The 20,821-nt window shown below is 49.8% G+C and overlaps 7 protein-coding genes across 7 annotated transcripts; 4 read left to right on the plus strand and 3 right to left on the minus strand.

The window, feature by feature from the left end:
* Nucleotides 1-212: 212 nt before the first annotated feature.
* On the minus strand, nt 213-692 carry H6S33_007910 (uncharacterized protein; the record flags this gene model as incomplete). Its single annotated transcript, XM_044839275.1, has 1 exon — nt 213-692. The coding sequence occupies one exon, from the start codon at nt 690-692 to the stop codon at nt 213-215; it is 480 nt and encodes a 159-aa protein (XP_044688783.1).
* Nucleotides 693-2,552: 1,860 nt separating this feature from the next.
* On the plus strand, nt 2,553-2,834 carry H6S33_007911 (uncharacterized protein; the record flags this gene model as incomplete). Its single annotated transcript, XM_044839276.1, has 1 exon — nt 2,553-2,834. One exon carries the CDS (start codon nt 2,553-2,555, stop codon nt 2,832-2,834), a length of 282 nt encoding a protein of 93 aa, XP_044688784.1.
* A 424-nt stretch (nt 2,835-3,258) lies between these two features.
* H6S33_007912 (uncharacterized protein) lies at nt 3,259-3,648 on the minus strand (the record flags this gene model as incomplete). The annotated part of the gene is made up of 1 exon (XM_044839277.1): nt 3,259-3,648. One exon carries the CDS (start codon nt 3,646-3,648, stop codon nt 3,259-3,261), a length of 390 nt encoding a protein of 129 aa, XP_044688785.1.
* A 3,179-nt stretch (nt 3,649-6,827) lies between these two features.
* Nucleotides 6,828-8,033, minus strand: H6S33_007913 (uncharacterized protein; the record flags this gene model as incomplete). Its single annotated transcript, XM_044839278.1, has 1 exon — nt 6,828-8,033. The coding sequence occupies one exon, from the start codon at nt 8,031-8,033 to the stop codon at nt 6,828-6,830; it is 1,206 nt and encodes a 401-aa protein (XP_044688786.1).
* Nucleotides 8,034-9,946: 1,913 nt separating this feature from the next.
* Nucleotides 9,947-10,367, plus strand: H6S33_007914 (uncharacterized protein; the record flags this gene model as incomplete). The annotated part of the gene is made up of 1 exon (XM_044839279.1): nt 9,947-10,367. A coding segment is annotated over one exon (421 nt), but the record flags the coding sequence as incomplete, so codon positions are not given.
* A 75-nt stretch (nt 10,368-10,442) lies between these two features.
* Nucleotides 10,443-10,985, plus strand: H6S33_007915 (uncharacterized protein; the record flags this gene model as incomplete). Its single annotated transcript, XM_044839280.1, has 1 exon — nt 10,443-10,985. One exon carries the CDS (start codon nt 10,443-10,445, stop codon nt 10,983-10,985), a length of 543 nt encoding a protein of 180 aa, XP_044688788.1.
* A 955-nt stretch (nt 10,986-11,940) lies between these two features.
* On the plus strand, nt 11,941-20,627 carry H6S33_007916 (uncharacterized protein; the record flags this gene model as incomplete). The annotated part of the gene is made up of 11 exons (XM_044839281.1): nt 11,941-12,448; nt 12,497-12,570; nt 12,633-13,502; nt 13,581-15,422; nt 18,214-18,441; nt 18,874-19,127; nt 19,191-19,619; nt 19,693-19,824; nt 19,889-20,181; nt 20,260-20,402; nt 20,463-20,627. The coding sequence occupies 11 exons, from the start codon at nt 11,941-11,943 to the stop codon at nt 20,625-20,627; spliced, it is 4,938 nt and encodes a 1,645-aa protein (XP_044688789.1).
* Nucleotides 20,628-20,821: the final 194 nt, after the last annotated feature.

Below are 20,821 nucleotides of genomic sequence, written 5' to 3' on the forward strand. Positions count from 1 at the left end.
ACGGAATTTAGTCCAGCTTTCACTCTCGACCTTTTCCCTCCTCGCTGGGCAGCAGTAGTGTGAGCAGGTGTTTTGGCTGGGGTCTTCGGGCCGGGTATCTTTAATGGTGGCATCTTGGCCGGCATTTTGGACATGGGTGTCTTCGATGGCGGTGTCTTGGCCGGCGTCTTGGGCCCGGATGTCCTTGTTCTCTTTCTCCTTGTGGCCTCCTCCTACTCCTCTTCCTCTTCTTCTTCCTCGTCGTCAACGTCACCACCCTCCTCAGCCTCTTTATTGTCGTCCTCGCCATGATCGTCGTCTTTCTGGGCCGCCTTGCTCGAGTTACCCCCTGCCTTACCTTTCGGGCCCGCCTTGCTCGAGCTGCCCCCTGCCTTACCTTTTGAGCCCGCCTTGCTCGAGATGCCCTCTCCGGCATTCTCTCCTCTAGGCCTTTTACTGGAACTCGAACCTCCACCTTCACCCTCGCCTTCGACATCATCGTCGGTGTCGTCATCGGCATCTTCGTCACCATCGTCATCAGAGTCATCGTCGGCGTCGTCACTCACCTCTACAATCTCACTTGTCTTCCTCTTCGTCGGTTTCTCCCAATGAGTTCCTGTCTCTCCGACCTTGATGCCTGATACTCTCTGGTCAATCCACAACTGATTGTCAATCAGCACCTCCCAGTTACTATGAAAGTAGGGGAATAACATTGGCAATGGAGTCTGCCTGCCGTTTTTATGGCGCTCATTAGAAACCACGAATAGTTTCAATCACGGTGTAACTCTACAAGGATTGAGCCATACTCTGACATCTTTGTCCGACTGTAGGAAGGTGACCTGTTCAGGCACCAGCCAGTAAACACGATATTGACCCGACACGGTCTTAGAAAACTCCTAGTCGATGACAAAAGACCCGACCAAATGGCGTATCGCGGGGTGTGGCAAGTCAGAAGCACCGCCGCAGGTTTCAGTGTCTAGTTGCACCCCCCTGACTATCCTCACGACCTCCGATAGATACGGACCGGGAAGTGAACTAAAGGTCAGGTAGGGATGCCCACCAAATGTTCTTGGAGTCCAATTAGGCAGTTCCCAAGGCTTCCGATGTAGTCCCAACTTCGCTCCTCCGAGTCGCTCAAAGCGGTATTTGGTGGGAAAACCATACGAAATGCCGATAGGCTGATCAGTAAAATATGGTGCCCTTTCGACCTTCCAGGTCTTCGCCGGGAATGGCTCATCGGCTTCCTCAGATGTCTTTTCATCGTCCGTCTCATCTCCGATGTCTGTCTTGTCCCTCGGCTTCTCCGCTTCGTCTTCCGATGAGGTAAATTCCTCAATGTCAAGGTAGACCTCATCCTCATCGTCGGGCAGAGGCACCTGGGCCTGCTTACTCCTCTTTGTCGAACTGCGAGTTGGTGCCAACTTGCACTGCTTGCCCTTGCCTTTTGTGTCGGTCACATTCCCCTTGGTCTCCTTCTTCTTCACTGCTTTTGTCTTCGTTGAATTCGCCGTATGCTCCTTCTCTTTGAGTGCCTCAGAGAACTTTTCTCAATCCTCAGCAGACTTACGTTTGGCAATATCTTGGAGTGTGCTGCTCACGCAGACTTTGATCAAGGCCCCTTATCAGGTGCAATCTTCCTCCGGCTGTTGAAGTAGGCGTCTGAATTTATTCCAGGGTGGATAACTGAGTAGGAGTCTCACGGCCTCGTCCCATTGCTCATCTGTTGCCATTGTTCTGCTGGCAATCGCATTCTCGACAAAGTAGTCGTGCACAGCTTCAAACATGTTTCTCCATTAGGCCGGCATAATGCCGAGCAAGGACTTAACTTCGGCGCCAATAAATTTGCTCTTTTTCGCATACCCCTGGTAGGTGTCAGAGGGTGAGAAATATAGGACTTGATAGAAATCTTACCTCTGCTATACATGATGCTCTGCTAATCGACAAAACCCAGGGGCTATCCTTATCGGCCCATTCCATTTTTTTCTTCGGAGGTGACCTTCCTGCTTGGGCTAATGCCGACTTGTTCTTACCCAACCGAGTTCCCACCATTGTAGTCAGTTGCGATGGGAAGGTGGTTAAAAGACGGTTGACTGTTGATGGATGCCTTCAGGAGGATAGACTCCAGGGAAACAACGGGGTATTTAGACCCTTATATAGAACAAAGACTGTGCGAATTACCATCGTGAGGGTATGCTGGAATCGGCAACTCGTAATGCCTAACCATATACACATGGCAGGAGACGACAAACAAAGGCTCATCGTCATTGGATTAGGTTAATGAATGAATCAACATGAGTGTTTTGATAGAGGTTTGCAACTGTTGGCAGTGAGGTTTGACGATTTTGTGATGAATGATGTCAGGTCGCATATGCTTGGCAAAGCTTGGGTCACGGCTGATGACCCCGAGGAAACAATTGTCGGTCTGTACTACAGTGGTTATTTTGCTCAATCAGAATTCCAGCAGTATAAACCCACTCGATATCAGTGCCAGTGAATGCGAGAATGAGGCATACGACGAAGCAAAAGATATACACGACAAGCCAAAAGACCATCATGACTGATCAAGAAAGCGGATGACATCCATACCTTGCCCCCTGTACCCAAGGTATTACCATCGCACGGGACATCTTGCAAAACATATTTACCGGCATCATGACGGTATCGATTCGCCTGAGGACGAGCGTTTAGAAGATGAAACTACGCTGCCAGACGCCAGGCCTGATATCCTTACTCTGGTAATTGATGGCTCGGACGATTTTACAGACTCAGAAGCCCACTCTGAGGCGGAATCTGACTTTGACCCTGACTCCGACGATGATGGCCCTGCAGCGATCGCCCCCCCGATCTCAGAGTAAGCTGATGATAATTAAACGGCCACAGCATACCTATACAATAGTGGACAAAGACTAGAGTGGGTCCATAGCTCTCAAGGGGGTGAGTAGCGAGTATTCCGCAGGGTACGAAGAGTGTAATAGGGGACGGTATGGGAGTTCCGCAATGGGGGTACTACGGGGCTCTAGCGTCGGTAAGATTCGAAGGGACGAGGAGAAAGCGAGGCGGTGGTCTTCTTAAGGAAAGAAGAGAACGATAATAGTATAGGGCAATAGACAGCGTAGATACAGAAGACGTTGCGTAAAGAAAGAAGAAGAAGAGAAAAACACAAAATACAAACAAAACCCCCCTTAATATACTCGAGGAAATCTCAACGATGACAAATCCAACATGACTCATACATTAATGATCAACAGAACCCAGTAGAACCCAATAGAATCTTTCTGACTAATCCGACTCTTCACAACCCCGTACCTCCACTAATCGATCCATGAAAGTAGCCCCTCCCTTCAAGCGCGAGCTCCTGCGAGCCTTATCCTTAATCTTTCCTTCCAATGGTCCAGGTTTGTCGGGGTAGCGTATGTGGAAGATATCAATGGCGGCAGTATTATCGTTGTATGCGGCGGGTTCCCAGGTAGGGTCGGTATAGCCTGTCCACTTAACAAAGTATTGCAGGCCAGTGTTCCGTAACCCTCGCGAGTCCAAGATTTCCTCAACTGCATACTCCTCCTCTTGTTCGACGATAATGGGCGGGGGTGGTGGTTGAATTTGCCCTGGGACAGGATCATTCGCAGCGGGGTCCAGCAATGATACATGGAAGACGGGGTGCATCTTCATACTTCTAGGCAGGTCGACCCGAGACGCATATGGCGATATAATTTCGTTGACAGGGAACGGCCCCAGTTTCTTCTAGTCCAGCTTCCGGGAGTTACGTGTGGTTCGGATATTTTTTGCTGAAACAAACACCATGTCACCGACATCGTACCGTGGGGCCGGCGTTCGTTTGGTATTGACGGCCTGTTCTTGTTGATCCTGCGCTGTGCGGATATTGGAACGTAGGTGCTCATGGAGTTCTCTCATCTTCGAGGCGAAGTCTTTAGCATTGAGACTCGGTGGGGTCCTGTCGAGCGATTTGATCGTCACTGTAAACCGGGGGTGGAACCCATAGTTCGCGAAGAATGGAGTAGCTTTGGTGGATGCGGAGACCTGATTGTTGGCGGAGAATTCTGCAATAGGAGGCCATTTTACCCAATCGTCCTGTTGATAAGAGACATACCCACATAGATATTGCTCCATTACGGCATTCAGCCTTTCGGTTTGGCCGTCGGTCTCCGGGTGGAAGGCGGTGGACATCCTTGCTTCGATGTTGAGGTGTTTGCAAAGAGCCTTCCAAAACTTAGCTGTAAATTGCGTACCGCGGTCGGAGGTGACGTGTGTGGGTAGCCCATGGAGCTTCCATATGTTTCGCAGGTATAGTCGGGCGACGTCTTCGGAGTTGACCGTAGTATTGCAGGGCAGGAGATGTCGCATCTTTGTTAGCCGGTCAACCACTACCATAATTGCATCGTACCCTTCACTTTCCGGTAGCCCAGTAACGAAGTCCATCGATACCTCCTGCCATGGTTGTTCGGGAATCGGTAAAGGTCAAAGTACGCCAAGTTTTCCATGGGTGTTGTAATCAGGGACATATATGCTGCCTCGGTAAAGCAATCGGCCTTCAACCTCGGTGCATTCGGCGAGTGATATGTCCTTTGATTGTCGATCGCCTTTATTCCGCATATTCAGTATCTTTTGGGGAAACGGGTCAGCGCTATATCCTTCATCGAATAATTCCTGCAGTGAGGCATTCTTTTCAGCGGGCTCATTTGAGAAAGAACCCGCCAACAAACTTAGCTTTGCATCAAGATTCTCCTTCTTCAACACAACTTGGCTCTGATGCAATTGTCTTTCATCCCCCTCTCCAGGGAGATCTCCTGATCTTCTTGTCAACGCGTCCGGTTTCCCTCCCTGTTTCCCTGGTCGGTATTTGAAAACAAAATTAAACCGTGACAGGTATTCTGCCCACTGTGCTTGTCTCCGGTTGAGTTGTTTGGTACTCATAAAATATTCGAGATTCTTATGATCGGATATGACGGCGATTGGGTGTGCAGCCCCTTCAAGTTCCGGTCGCCACTCCTCAAAAGACCGAATGATTGCCAGTAATTCCTTGTCATAAATCTCGTAGTTGCATTCGGCGGGGGAGTGTTTTTTCGAGAAGTATGCAACAGGCCGGAGGATACCATTGTCATCGTATTGGGAGAGTACACCAGCGGAGACATAGTCGGATGCGTCGGTTTCCACAGTAATTTCCTTCTCCGGGTCGAAGTGAGAAAGAATGGGCGCCGTGGTAAAGGCTTCTTTCAGGGCGTTAAAGGCGGTTTGGGCTTCGGATGTCCATCCAAATGATATGTCCTTACGGGTCAGTCTGGTAAGAGGAGAAGCCAGTTCCGAGAATCCGCGTATGAATCGGCGGTAAAAGGTAGCAAAACCTAGGAATGCTTGTACATCCTTAACTGTTTTGGGGACGGTCCAATTCTTCACTGTCTCCACTTTCCTTGGGTCCATTTTAATACCATTGGGTTCGATAATAAGGCCGAGATAGGTGGTGCTTTGTGTATGAAATTCGCATTTCTCCGGTTTCAGCAGTACTCCATTTCTTTGTAGAGCTTCCAGGACCTTTTCGACGTGTACTTGATGTTCCTCGAAGGTGTCGCTGTAAATAAGGATGTCGTCGAGGTAGGCTGTACAGAACATATCAAGGTAGTCACGGACGCAATCATTAATGAAATGTTGGAAGGTGGCTGGTGCATTGGTAAGGCCGAAGGGCATTACGGTGTATTCGAAATGTCCGTAACGCGTTCGGAAGGCCGTTTTCCATTCTTCACCCTCAGCCATTCGGATCTGGTTGTACCCTTGGCGAAGGTCAAGTTTGGTGTACCACTTGGCTTTGGAAAGGCGGTCGAGAGTTTCCCGGATGAGTGGCAGCGGGTAGCGGTTTTTGACAGTAAGTTCATTGAGGCCACGATAGTCGACACAGAGGCGGAGTGTTCCATCGGCCTTTTTAACAAATAGGACAGGGGCACCGGCAGGCGAGGAGCTGGCCTGGATGAACCCCTTTTGAAGGTTGTCCTGTATGTATTGTTTCAGCACAATGAGTTCCTCGTGGGACATACCATAAAGTGGCCCAAAAGGGGGCTCTTTCCCTTCCTTGAGCGGTATCTTATGATCATAGGGGCGGCGAGGCGGCATCTCGTTAGCGAATTCTTCGTCTATCATTTTATAAAATCTCTTATACCGGGTTGGGACCCGGTTCCTCCAGTCTTGCTTAGGGGCCTCGCCCGTTGCTTGATCTATTTCCTCAATAGTTGTACTAAAGATTTGGAGTTTATCTCTTCGGGCGAAGCGACAAAGAGCAGCTGAACTGATGAGGTGGAAACGGGGCGGTGGTGCAACCCCTCTAATGGGAACGGGTATCGGGGAAGAGTTGCACTTGCGTTTGCAGTATTCGGAGTCGAACAGTATGCTATTGTCCTTAAACCGTAATGTTGCGTCGTGCAATTAAAGCCAGGGGATTCCGAGGACGAGTGGGTACGAGCCGAGTTTGGTAACGAAGAAGGGGGTAGTTTCATGGTGGGAGTCAATGGATAGCGGCAGATAGCAGAGGTGGGTAATTTGTCCGGAAGATATGGGCCGACCGTCGATGACTTCAAGAGTGCGGGGTGATTTGAGGGGGAGAAATGGGAAGTTGTTATGGCGCACGAATGTTTCATCAATGAATGCGAATCCGAAGCAACCGGTATCGATCAGTGCGTGAGTTTAAATGGATGTTTTATTGTTTATAATTTTACAAGAAGCAACAAAATGATCGCCATCCAATTTATCCTCCACAGACGATACCGAGAAGCCAGAGATAGAAAACGCAGACAAAGGAGAAACATTGGAAGGTCCCGGGCAGGGGCCATTAATCACGCCCGGGACTACTGAAAACCCGACTCAGAGGAGGCGGGACTAGCGACCGGGGGAGCAGCGGGGTCGACGGCCGTATGGCTAGGTGCGAGGAGGGCGCCTCTCATAACCGGTTGGTTACCGCGCGGGCGGTTGGCAGAGGGGCAGTTGGCAAAGACATGACCGGGGTTGGCACAGTACATACAGAGATTGTTGTCCCTTCGCCATTGTTTTTCAGCGGCGGAGGTTTTACGTTGTCCATTGACAAAAGTGGATCGTTGTTCCATGGCAGGACGTTGAGTGGGGCGGCTTTGGAGATCGGAGAGGTCCATGGGGGCGAGGCCTCCGGCGGTATGAGATGGGTGTGCGACGGCGGTGGGGGCAGTAAATTGTCCCATTGTATTCCGAATGGCCCGTTGTTCAGCTTTGCGGCCCCGAACCTGGTTATCGATTGTCATCAACATGGTGGCATAGGCTTCGACGGTGTTAGGCCTGTCTGTCCGGTATGTCATAGCGTTCTTCATGTCTTCCGATACTCCTTCGGCCAAGGCATCGATCTTGGCTCCCTCATTGTAATCCAGGTATGCCACGATGTGGAGGAACTGCGAATAATAGGTAGCGAAGTCCCCTTTGCCTTGCTTCAGGGCAACGAGTTGGCGACGGGCGGTACCCCGGGGATCTGGGTCTCCAAACGAGGCTTCCAAATGGGCGACGAAGGCAGTGACGGAGGAGAAGGGGGCGGCAGGGTTAGCGTTAACGAGCGGAACGACCTGGTCAAGGGCCCTTCCTTCCAAGTGGCTGACGGCATAGATAACCTTTGCTGCCTCGTTCCGGAACCGATCGTAGTTAACTTCAAGCTTCATTCTGAGTTGGGTAGTGAATCCGGGGAGCTTGGTATGGGTGCCATCGAATTTCTCAGGGTCTGGAAACCTTTCGGACCTGAAGGCGGGGGCAGGAGCAGGTGGAGGAGCAGTGGCAACGGGGACAGCGACGGTAGGGGCGGGGGCAGCGCGGGCGACATTGAGGTCGAGGTTGAGCCGGTTTATCTGTTCCTCGAGGTTGTCAATGGTTTCGTTGGCGGCGGTGAGTTGTGTATGAAGGGTGTCCCTTTGGAGGCGGACGCGTTGGACGAGGGTGGCGATGTTGTTGAATAATTCAGTAGAGTCGTCCTCATACATCCGCCTGAATCCTTCTACATCGTTGGGTGCCGCCCATACAGGTGGATCGGGGGTAGACATATCGTACGGTGCGGATGACGACGCAACGTAATCTCAAGGGGGTGAGTAGCGAGTATTCCGCAGGGTACGAAGAGTGTGATAGGGGACGGTATGGGAGTTCTGCAATGGGGGTACTACGGGGCTCTAGCGTCGGTAAGATTCGAAGGGACGAGGAGAAAGCGAGGCGGTGGTCTTCTTAAGGAAAGAAGAGAACGATAATAGTATAGGGCAATAGACAGAGTAGATACAGAAGACGTTGCGTAAAGAAAGAAGAAGAAGAGAAAAACACAAAATACAAACAAAACCCCCCTTAATATACTCGAGGAAATCTCAACGATGACAAATCCAACATGACTCATACATTAACGATCAACAGAACCCAGTAGAACCCAATAGAACCTTTCTGACTAATCCGACTCTTCACAACCCCGTACCTCCACTAATCGATCCATGAAAATAGCTATCGGGACTATACGGAAGAGAATTAGAAGCCCTGGGCACTGTTCAAAGACACGGCGAAATAGAGATTGGTTCATTTCTTTATCGAGCACAAGTTGACCTCTACATCAATTGGCGCCTACATCAATGAGGAGTTGCACAAGACGACAAAGAATGAGCGTTCCTTTCAGTCCGCTTATACTTTCCAGAACCAGCTCGACAAAATGACGGGCTCCCCAGCTTACTTTCAATACGGGACCGTCGAGAACGGCTTTGGAAGAACGACCGACTTATATTACAGGAATCCGGTGGCATGTGCGAGGTGTCTCTTGGGTCAATGTTGCTACAAGTCGAGCATGGTTTATCGGCCAGAGAGAGTTTGTGATGCGGACGGATATCAACTCTATTCCGAGATGCATACAGCGGACTGTTGGTGGAATATGCAGGAAAGACTCCCTACCAGGGCCACGATTGTCCCGATTATCTGCTGCTCCGACGTCATGCATCTAACAAAGTTCTCCGGAGACAAGAAGACCTGGCCGATACATATGACGATAGGCAATATACTGGGAAAAGTACGATCCAAGCCGTTGACCAAGGCGCATTTGCTACTCGCACTATTGCCAATACCTTCTAAAATAATTGGCGATTCGACGTTAAAGGGGAGACTCCGGTCCTAGCTAGCGGAGATGCTGAGAAGAGTCATGTCAGTTATACTGGAGCCTCTGCTGTACTTTGACCAAAGGCTCGGCATCTTAATGGGCTGCTCAGACGGGTACGAGAGACCTTGTTGGCCGATTCTGATTGCATGGCTTTCGAACCACATGGAGAGTTGCAATATTCTGAATACCAAGTTCAACTTGTACTCCAACTGCGAGATACCCATCAATAGACTGGGGAAATACGAAGCCGAACCGCTCAAGACGTACTCTCGTGATCAGGACGAATACAAGAGAATGTATCGTCAGTACAGGGTGCTGAAGGTACTTGAGAATCCGACGAGAGACGAAAGGGGGGAGCTGAAGACGCTGACCAAGTGGTTCGATTCTTGTGGTTTATGACCTCTGTACAACCCTTTCTGGAATCTCCCCTTCGTCCAAGCCTACAACCTCCATAAGCCAGACAAGCTGCACGTGGTATACTTGGGAATCCTGAAACATTTATGTAGTGGCTGGAAGACTTCCTGAAGGAACATGGTCATTTGGATGAATTCAACGCCAGATCGATGCGCATGCTACCTTACCTTGGATTTACCCCACCAATGAAGCCTTATCAAGCGGTCAGTCAATAGCAAAGGAAGGAGATGCGTAATTTTGAAATAATCTTACCAGCCCTGGCGTCTGCCCTCAGGAATCCGTCATCTCCCCAGGCAAAGCCTCTCAAGAAAGCCTTTAGTGCGTCTGGGCATTGATCTACTGGGCACTAGTCGACCAGTATCGTTCTCATAACGAGCTGATGATATACATGTTGGATAGTTACCTAAAGACTTTCCATAGGACGAAGGATGTCTTCAGGAAATATCGCGTGACTAGAGAGACTGACAGACTTGTGTCGGAACAAGGGAGGGAATTGCGCGAGGAATACGACGTCGAGTTAGAATGCCTAAATGATTCTTTAGGCCAAAGACGAAGGGTTATCACAGACCAAAGGCTAAATCTCCAGGCGGAAACCGACGAGATCTTGCGAGCAGAATCTGACTTCAACTTCCCCAAAATACACATCATGGGCCATTTCGCAGAGCACATTTGTCAATACGCCAATATTTCGGACTATTCGATGGAGTCTTGCGAGTCAGCCAACAGGGATCAGATCAAAATACCGTATCGTAAGAGCAATCGCATCGATCCCGCAATGCAGATACTTCAGATGTTTAACCATGATTATACGTTTTCCATTTGCGAATTAAATCTCCTATAAATTGCCCGGGACAGTTTTTCGACCACTGAGCTTGTCGGCAATCTCGACGGCTTATAGTCACATCTGAGGAGGAGGATGCAAGTTGCAAGACGGGATCTTAGAGACCCTCAGGACAACCCGGCATTTCAAGCGCAGGATACCGCGCTATTGATCTATTTACCAAGTGATACCATGGTGGAGAAGAGATGGGTCAAATGCCTGGGCAAATTAACAAATGTCGGTAGTGTAGATATCGCAGGTGCTACAAAGAGACTGGAGTATAACATCCGGCGGTCTTTCAGGAGGGAGCTATGTCTTCGACATGAAGATATGCCCCAAGATATCGATAGCTGGTGGGTAAATACATTCAAACAGCTCAACGTACCCATCATTTTGCACGGCGAGGGCGATGAGAGGACAATTCACACACTTTGTACGACAGGAACATCGGGTTACAGACGGGGAAATGCGCGCAATGCCTGTGTCTGGTTTCGTCAAAAGCCGGCTGACCTGGAGGCTTTGCAGGGTTTATGCCCAGGAAGGCTGCTTGCAGCCTTTAATATCAGGGACCCAAGACGATGGAGGGCCAGTTTCTTGGATCGACTAGTGGATGTACGGGGTTACGAAGAGTGGGATTAGTCAGAAAGGTTCTATTGGGTTCTACCAGGTTCTATTGATCGTTAATGTATGTGTCATGTTGGATTTGTCATCGCTGGGATTTCCTTGAGTATATTAAGGGGGGTTTGTTTGTATTTCTCGTTCTTTTTCTTCTTCTTTCTTTACGCAACATCTTCTGTATCTACGCTGTCTATTGCTATACAATATTATCGTCCTCTTCTTTATTTCAGAAGACCACCGCCTCGCTTTCTCCTTGTCCCATTGACCTTTACCAACGCTAGAGTCCTTTAGGACCCCTATTGCGAGTTCCCATACCGTCCCCTATTGCACTCTTCGTACCCTGCCGAATACCCGCTACTCACCCCCTTAAGAGCCAGACTTCTGACTGCGATACAATCATTGAAGCCGGACTTCAATGGAAACCCCAACATCGACCACGGGCTAATAACGGTATCACGTTGCTCCAGCTCTCCTGACGATATATGGGTAGTAAACATAAAAAGCATTTTGGGCACCGCTCATTTGATACCTGAGACGACGCCGTCTACGAAAAATAGATGATTTATCAATAGTACGATCGATCTATGGACATACGGATCAATTTACTGAAGTAAGACGGGACGTTGGACTGAGTTTTTTATAATGATACTGACGACAAGAACACCAGACAAGAGACTTTAGATAGGTGGACTTCTGACGATAGGTTTTGGGCAGGGGGGTATTTTTGAATTGTTTTATAAACTTGGGATATCGCCTGTACATATCAGTAAAGAATATACAGCCTCCTTAGAGTCTCTTATCTTTTGCGACTCAAACCTCTCTATACTGCTGGAGCTTGTTCCACTACTCGATTTCACATATCCTGTATGACCTTAGTGACAATCGCGAAATGGTATTTTCGGGACTAACATGTTCTGTTCATTAAAGGCCTAGGATACATAACCCCTGCCCTGCACAAGTCTGCCCGTTCCGCGCAATGGAACCCATTTCCTTTACCATCGGCACGGCTATCGGCCTAGCTGGCCTATACAGCGTGTGCCTGCAAGCGATGGAGCAAGTCAGCGACGGGAAGAACTTCGCCGAGGATTCACAAATGCTATACGCCCTCCCTGAAACTGAGAGATACCTTTTCCAGGTATGGGGCAAGAGAGTCGGTATTGAGAAACAGTCGGACTTTCATCGATGTCTAGACCCAAAATCGCCCAAATACCCGAGGGTTCGGGGTATCCTTAAAAGTCTTGAGACAATCCTGAGTAATGGGGACGGTCTTTTTAAGAAGTATGGACTGGTCAGCAAGGAGCATATATCGATCGGGCGGAAGTATGTGTGGGCGGTAAGTGATAAAAAGAAGTTCGATCACTTGGTGAAGGACATTGGTGCACTGGTCGAAAAGCTATCCACTGTAGCCTCCCTTGAGGACGACCCCCAATTTAATCCGGCTGAGATAAATCAGAGCCTTGCTAATTTGACAGCCGCTCTCAGCGGTATTTACCATTATCCCACTAGCTCGAAGTCTGGCTAATTTGGTGTAGAAGCGGATCGTGAAAGGGCGGAAGAAACGATCGAGCAGCAGAAACACCGCTTGAAGGTGGAGAACTTATTGAAAGTAAGACTCAATACACGCGGGACATTGTATGAGTATTCCAGGACTAATTCTCTCCAGATCAGAAGAATGATAAGGCCTTGAAGTGGATTGGCGCAATCTCGACGGAAAAAGAGTACGATGAAGCGAAGCGGGAGAGGTCGCCTGGGACCTGCGACTGGATCTTCTCGAACACAAAATTCACGAGTTGGCTGTGTCCTGAAAGCGGCATCAACACATCAAATATCTTATGGATACACGGTGGGGCCGGGATGGGCAAGACATTTATATCCGCAAGGATCACCGAGTATTTACAACATGAGTTTTCCCGCCCAACGGCCTTCTTTTTTTGCACTCATTCAAATGCCGAGAAGAACCAGACAATATCAATAATTCGGTCCTGGATTTTCCAGTTAGCCAAGCAAAGTCCTCAAGCCCTTGAAATCGTCCGCAAGGTCGAATCCTTCCACACTGAGGCGGTTACCACTGTCCTATGGGAAACCTTTGAGGCAGTATTAAAGAATATAAACTCTTATCTTGTTTTGGATGGGCTTGATGAATGTCTTGACTTCGACCCTACCTCAAGGAGTCGAAGGAGTGGTGAGATGAAGATCTTTATCGAAAGATTGACTAATTCAATACCCTCAACTGGTGTGAAGCTTCTCATAATGAGCCGTGACGTGGTTGCCATAAGGTCAATGCTCGAACCGTTGCGGAGTTTAAACCCTCGCGTTGCCACCACGGCGGCATTTGAAGAATATCAAATCAATAGCGAAGATAACGAGGCTGATATTAAATCTTTTGCGGGTAATCTCTCTGAGACTCTTGGGTTCCGCGACAAGGATAAAGAGGCAATATGTGACAAACTATCCGAGCGCTGTGGGGGAATGTTTCTATGGGCCCGACTTGGCGGCGAAAGGTTGCAGGCGGGGATGGGGTCCAAGAGGTTGGAGACGGTACTCACTGAGATGCCTCCGGGATTGGATCATGCCTACGAGCGGAACCTCCAGACGATTCTGAAAAAGGAAAAATAGTACCAAGACCAGGCGATTGCAATCTTTCGTCTGGTGCTATTCTCGCTGCAGCCTCTTTCTGTCGAGGAATTGCTTCATGCCCTTGAAATCAACGATCACCAACAGGATGTGGATGGGAAAACAAGAGGCTTTCAGGAGGAGGCCATTCCTGCCATCGGCACGCATGTAGCCGTGAAGTTGGTCGCACTTCTGGAGAACTGCGGTTCACTTCTCGAAATTCGAAAAACCGAATCCCTTTCTCAAGGCGATTGGAAGGTTCAGTTCATCCATTTCTCCGCCAAGGAATACTTACTCAATCTACAGAGCGAAAGCCTTCTGCAATTCTCTTTTTCGCACCGGGAGGAGAATCATGCTGCTTTGACCAATACGTGCCTTCTATACCTGATAATAGCATGTGTAGACTGCGAGCGAAGGGCTCGATATTCTTCGCCCCTTGAAAGAGACAATGAGATGGAAGTCCACGAACGGAAGTGGGGCTTCTATAGTTATGCCCGCCGTCATTGGGGTAGGCATTTCCGGCTATGCGGGAATGAGGTTCTGCCAAGTTATGCAATGCGACGGAAAATCTTTCTTGATAGCAGCCCTACTTTTGATAGCTGGAAATTGTCTCTGACGTGGAACTCTTCGCCGCTAAGGGGTCTTCGCCAGCGTTCAGACCAAGAAGCGATAATTGAGTGGACTGTGGGCTCCGTTGACAATGTTTCTTCCTGGTATTCTCGGGTTCTGGTCAGTTGCATGTGTGGAATGTTGGATATCCTGCGAGAGCTCTTGGCAGAAGCCAAAGAAAGAACACCTCCAGATGCTTTACCAATGGCCGTATATTGCGGGCAGGCGGCCGTGGTGGAGATGCTCATACAAAGAGATGATGTTGACGTGAATTATCGCCTAAAAGCAGAGGATACGTTGCTCTTCCGCGCTCATGAATCGGGGTGGAAAGATATCACCCGGCTGCTGCTTGGACGACCCGAACTACGGGTGAACGAGAACTTCAATCCGGTTGGCCGGGGCTTTGAAAGTTGGTACAGTTTGCTCGGTGGCCCGCAGCCAGTGTTGTTTTACGCACTGGATGTGAACGACGAAGCTTTCGTACGCCAGCTACTGGAGAGAGACGATTTGGACCTCAACTGCATCGGAACAGATTCCTCCGGTGATGATATGACACCGCTCAGTTTCACGATTACCCAGAGAAAGCTACGTCCATTCAAGCTTTTACTCGCCAGAAAGGGTGTAGATGTCAACCTTGCACCCGGTGATAACGGGCGAACGCCGTTACATATTGCGCTAGGACAGAGCTTGGGCGAGTTCATTCAGCTGCTGCTCGCGAGAGACGACATACTGGTAAACAAATCCGATGACAGAGGAAGAACACCACTCGATATGGTAGACCGGTGGCCGAATTCGAAGGAATTCCAATGGGTTCGTGTCAAGGGTGGGAAGCGAGCCCGGGAAATCGCACTCGAAGCAAAAACCAGCACTGGCTCTACTCGATCTCCCCCCCCGCCCCGCCTCTCATTCCCGGCCTCCAGTACCCATATACAACGAGATGCCACCAGTGCTCCCGGAGAGGATGGTCTTTCGTTGATCGCTGCCGGCGGCTCAAGCCCAGAAGCATGCGTTACTTATCATCAGGATTCCCTCGCCAACGAGCCGGCTTTACCCGCTCCCCCGCCACACCCTGCAGGTCCTGCATTCTCGAGATCCCCAGCAGGTTGCGGACCCGATCCGCTGGGGAGTATCACGAACGAGCAAGACAGCAATGACGAAAAGAGAGGGGTGCTCGAGCCGTCACAATTCCAAGATACTATACTTGTTGAGCCGGCCCGCTACTATTACCGCAGCAAAGTGGCTACTTCTCTTCTTTTTTCTCTCTTTTGTGCGTTTTGTTTCATCAACTATATCTTTTTTTGAGGCACGTATCCCGGAAGAGTCTCTAGATATCCACTGGGTAGTTCTATTCAAGACGTGCAGGTAATAATGAGAGGGCGACCACGAATACCATATCCTAATATGTAGTACAAAGGGTCAGGAAGAAGACAATTTAGCAAGGAGCGAGTTAGGAATGGGAGGTTGGAAACTATGAACTGAACAAAGAAAACGCCTGTGTCTGTTGAAATCAAGAAAGGTCCCAGAATCTGCTGAGATTAAGAGTGGTGCCGAACCCGTTGAAAGAAGAAAAGGTGCATGCACAACCCGCTGCGATAAAGAAAGGTGGGCCCGCTGAACAAGTGCATGGCCCGGAAGCTGTTGGACTAAAGAAAGTTGTCGGATCCACTGATGGAAGGGCTGAAGCCTGGCATGAAGTTAACCCGGGAACTTCCATGGGGGGAAAAAGAAAACCAAAAACCCCTTTCTCATCCATATGACCCGTGACATGCTGGAAGAATTGAATGATAGGAAGTTAGATGTATGAAATGAAACGAAATCTAGGAGACTGGTGGAAGAAAAAAGTAGGTTCGACGTTCCATATCAGTGGAAGAAGGTCCGAAGGAGACAGGTAGGTAGCCCAGATTTTTATGATAAAGCAAAGGGAAAGGTTATTCTATGAAGGACCAAAGTGTGTAGATCATTGCGCTGTCCTTAGTGTTTCTGTAAGTGTTCGATTTTACTTCGAAATGATGAAGCTCACCTCTTGAACAGCGGATCTGCAGTACTGAATGAGTCTGCTATATATGGTGACAGTTGAGATAACCTAGTACACATATACCAACTTATTCTATAGCGCTATAGCCCTCCACGCTCAACCTACTACACCCCCCAAAATTCGAACTATAGAGAGTTTTAAAAGAGATGGTAGATAGCTCCGATGACTGTCTACGGAGTGGCTGTTTTGAATTCCTTAATTTCTTAATTTAAAGGGGTTACAGTCGACTGTAGTAGAGAGGCTTAGCAAATGTTTTTGCGTCTTTCTAGGAGAGCATTTTGATTTCTTGCATACCCGCGCACGGAGAAAAATCAACAGAAAACGAAGCATGACTCTCACGCCGAATTCTCTCACAACTATAATCATGGGAATTTTGGTATACAAGGATTACTACAATATCTCTAGGTTATGAGGAATATCTTCCACTGTGTTTGAGACCTTTCCTGTTTGTAGTACTCAAGAGGTGTATCTTCATAGTAATCAGACCTGTTAGGCCGGGGCTATATAGCCTCTTAGAAGAAAGGAAAAATATTCAAGAATTATTGCTATAAACCGCAGTCGCGATCGGTACCAAGAACAATTTTTCTTAACGTTCATTACACAGGTTTTGATAGGCCAGCCAGGGCCCGAAACAGGTCTGGACTCGTCCAGGCACACCAGACGAAAGCGGGGCCCGCCGGCTATCCCTTGGACTGGTGAGACATGCAGATTCCCCGACTTCCTGGTTAGGGTGTGGCAGAGTGACTTCGCCGTTGAGGAAATGATCATTTTTACAGAGGCAAAGTCACTTAGTCACCGCATATAGTTCCCCAGTGAGGACGTCGGGGAATCTGCATGTCTCACCAGCCCAAGGGATACAGGCTTAAGTCTAATAAAACATATGTGGCTGTTGCTTGGTGATAAATCTCATATTATTAGAAGATGTTTTCTTCATAAAGTCAAACGAGATATGGAATCTGATGGATGTGTTAAAATACACACCTATCTCGACCCATTTAAACAACCCATAAACCCGGGGCCGGCCTCAATCGTTTCAGACCAACCCTAGCCCATCATCGGATACCCCTTACCCAAGCCCGGCCGGCCCATATAGCCTCAGGCCTATCAAAACCTCTGTCTTAACCAAATGATCTGTGATAGGTTATTGCTAGACCTCTCTAATCGGTTTTCTGGGTGGGGGTTTTCTAGGTTTAGAGGTCATTATTAAAGGGTTAGGGCGGAATAATTAGGGTTAGGGGATACTGATTCCCACAGACATTAACTTCAACTTAAAGAACCGTTTGGTGTAGTTAACATTAATAGACTATATGGACTCAAGTAATCGTTTATTTTCTTTCCCTTTTCTTCCCTTTTCTTTTTTTATTTTATCCCCGCCGCAAGCTTGGTGGTTGTTGTTACCCCTCCGGATTGGCTCGCTTAAGGGCGATCTTTGTGGGGTCGCTGTTACACTAAGCGAGTACCTGCCAAGCCGGGCTATGATGAGCTATTCATGGTGTGGCGCACTGATGATACCGGCCGGGTAACTACGGATGTGTCACCTTGGCCCACTGTAACTCGATCATCACCAACCCGACCCAACCCAACCCATCACATCCCCACCCCCGACCATCACCCCCCATCACCTCACCTCCCCCCCCCCAACATCACATCACTCCTACGTACTGTCTTTACTTCATAACCATAGCGGTGCTGGAAGCGGGCGCGTCCGCTCTATCCCCTCAAGTCCTTGGATCATCCCACGTCTCGCTTAGGTTGCGACCGTTAGCCTGTGCGCCAAGCCCACACGTGAAACACAGGTCATGTCGCAGGTGGCTGGTTTCCTTAACCTCCCTCCCCTCCATCCCGACAGCATACTCCACCACCAAACCATACTACACCACAGTCTATATTCTCGCGTCCGGCCTGAGTGATGGTGCGTTTCCACAATCACCCCCCCTTCATTTTGTGAATGGCGATCTCGATACTAATTACCTGCCCTCTTCTCCGAGTCAGTCCCGTCGTCCTAGGATTCACCGTTATTTTTTGAATACCCCGCCGTCGGAATGGAACATAACCGATTTCCTCGATCAGCAGTCGCAGAGGAAAGACAAGCCTTATGACCACAATAAGGCGGTCGGCAGCTGGGCCACATCGCTCTCACATCTTTCCAAGGATGAAGATCCCGAAAGGGCGTCTTGCGCAAAGCAGAAATCCGAGAGATTCTATCTCAATAACTGCCGAGTAAGTCCCCCCCCCCCCCCAAACCCCTCCTCTTCCGCCTTCCCCACAATCCTCTGCCAACGTCCTTTCACCGGGCTACAGATAACTCTCGGGTTATCTGAGTTCCTGGCCCGGTGCCGCACTGAGTCGCAGACGAGTTTCGGGTCATCTGATTCTCGGCTCAGTTTGCGGGTCACCCATGGTTGCAGACAACTTTCGGGTTGTCTGGTCCCCCGGCCGTGTGGAGACGCAACTCGGTTACACTTGACTCTCGGGTCCTGTGATCTCTAGCCGTGTCACGCACCTGGTTACCACGTTGACTCTCGGGTCGGTGGATGCCTGGCCAGGTGTCCCGCTGGATTACAGGCGACTTTCGGGTCGTCTGAGTCTGGTCCAGCGGGGTTGGCAGTTGATTTCCCCCCCCCTGATGCAGCTCACTAACCTCCGATGCAGGGGCAGCTATCAGATCGAATGATTGCGCAGAACTGGCACGACAGAATGAGCAAGAACAAGAGGAAGAGGGAGTCGCAGCAGCCTCCGGGGGTGCCGGTGCCCGCGAGGCAGAAGATCCAGAATACCTTCAACATGCATGGGGCGACAAATAACGTGCTTGGGGCAGTAACTGCGGGGGTGGTGAACAACGGATCTGGAGGCCCAATCCCAGACGCAAACCTGAACCGCGAATCTCACCCCCTGGGCCCTACTAGGTAGTTGGTCCTCGGTGCTCGAATGTACCCGGATTTCTGTCGACTAACATACCGCCGCTCCAGTGAGAACGTGGGTGGCTCCAGTCCTTCTAGCACCGCCAGCGACCCGGAAGAAGGCCACGAAAACATTCACCTCCGGGAAACTCTCCGGAGCCTCGACCATTTTTACAGCAACATGGTCGACAAGTTTGCCCTGTCTGACGACCGATTTCTCGAAGATATCCTGTATAAGCATGCTATTGCGCTGGACGAGTTGAGCCCTGCGCACTTCTTCATTGTCGACGATGAACTTCTCGAAAGGATCTTGAAAACACCGGAGGAGAAGCAGGAGGTGTTGCGCGGGGTGGTGCGGTTCCCGTCGTTCCCGAAGAACTTGCGCAAAAGTATGATGCGGTACCGGGGCACAAGAACGACTGCTCAGTGTCGGGCTATTGCGCGGGATAGTCCCGATGATCAGGATATCCAATGGATTGACGATGTTTTTAGACATGTGTTTGTTCCCATCTCCTCACCCAACCCCTGAGATATGGAAACTAACTGCTGGAGGGGGTGCTGGGCGGAATAGCGTCGAGTTGATCACAAATTCGGGTAACATCCTGTCCTACGACGGCCTCAACGAAGGGGTATGGGACTCCCTCGTCTACCCTCCCTTGTGGGACAAATACCTCGCCAGCATTCACACCATGGTTCTGCAGCGGTATCCCCCCCTCCCCCGCCCACGAGGCATCCCGCTTCTCCACTAAACTCCGCCTCCCTCTCAGTAAGGAAATACCGCTCGTTGCACTTGCGCCATACGCGTACCTCCCCGGGCGCCCATCCCACTATGACGGCGTAGTCCAATCCCGCGCACTGCGCGGTGGCAAACGGCGCGGCGATCGCTACGAGTTTGCGGTCTTCGAGGTCACGCGCAGCAGCTCTGACACAAAGAAACTGAGTGCAGACCGCGAGAAGCTGATTGCAGGGTGCCGAGCTATGCTTTGCAGTCTGATGGAGCTGGTCGAGTATGATGCGGAGGCTATTGCGAAGCTCGTGGTTGTGGGTGTGTTACAGGGTGGTACGTGCGGTTTTTTCTACTGTTGCTCCTTTCGTCTATCGGGGGCTTGCTCAGGGAGCTAACAGAGGTGAATGATAGGGCTCGGAACGCGTCTCTTGACAATGTCGTGTATCGGCCGGAACGTGTTTTATCTCCGCGAGGGTGAATGCCGGTACCTGCCGGTAGATGTGAAGAATCTAACAGCGCTGTATGATGTTGTTCTTGATGTCTGGAAGGCAAAAGTGTGCTCCCTCCCCTTCTAGAGTGACAGATGAATAGGGCTCACAGTTCATTGGTGGTAGTGGGCGATTCAGAACACAGAGACGGCGATTGAGGAGTTTTTTGAGAAGAAACAGTTGCAAGAGGAGGAGGATAGGGAGAGAAGGTGGTTGGAGGGGGAGAGGGAAAGGGACACGGAGGAGGACGAGGAGGAAGAGGAAGACGGTGTGCAAGGGGAATGCGGTTAACTGGCCCGGGCTGAAAAATAAGGTTGATCTTGTCCAGCCCAGTGTACCTACTTACTCTGTGGCACGGCCCAGGATACATAGCCGGGTTCATGCCCGGGCTAGATAACCGGCCCATGCAAGGGTATTTCATTGTAGTCTAATAACTCACAAAATCCCGTTCCATATTGCAAAGCGAAGTATCTTCTGTTACTTTG

This window comes from Morchella sextelata, assembly GCF_020137385.1.
Source record: "Morchella sextelata strain SCLS chromosome Unknown scls_24, whole genome shotgun sequence".
In the NCBI taxonomy this organism is placed as follows: domain Eukaryota; kingdom Fungi; phylum Ascomycota; class Pezizomycetes; order Pezizales; family Morchellaceae; genus Morchella; species Morchella sextelata.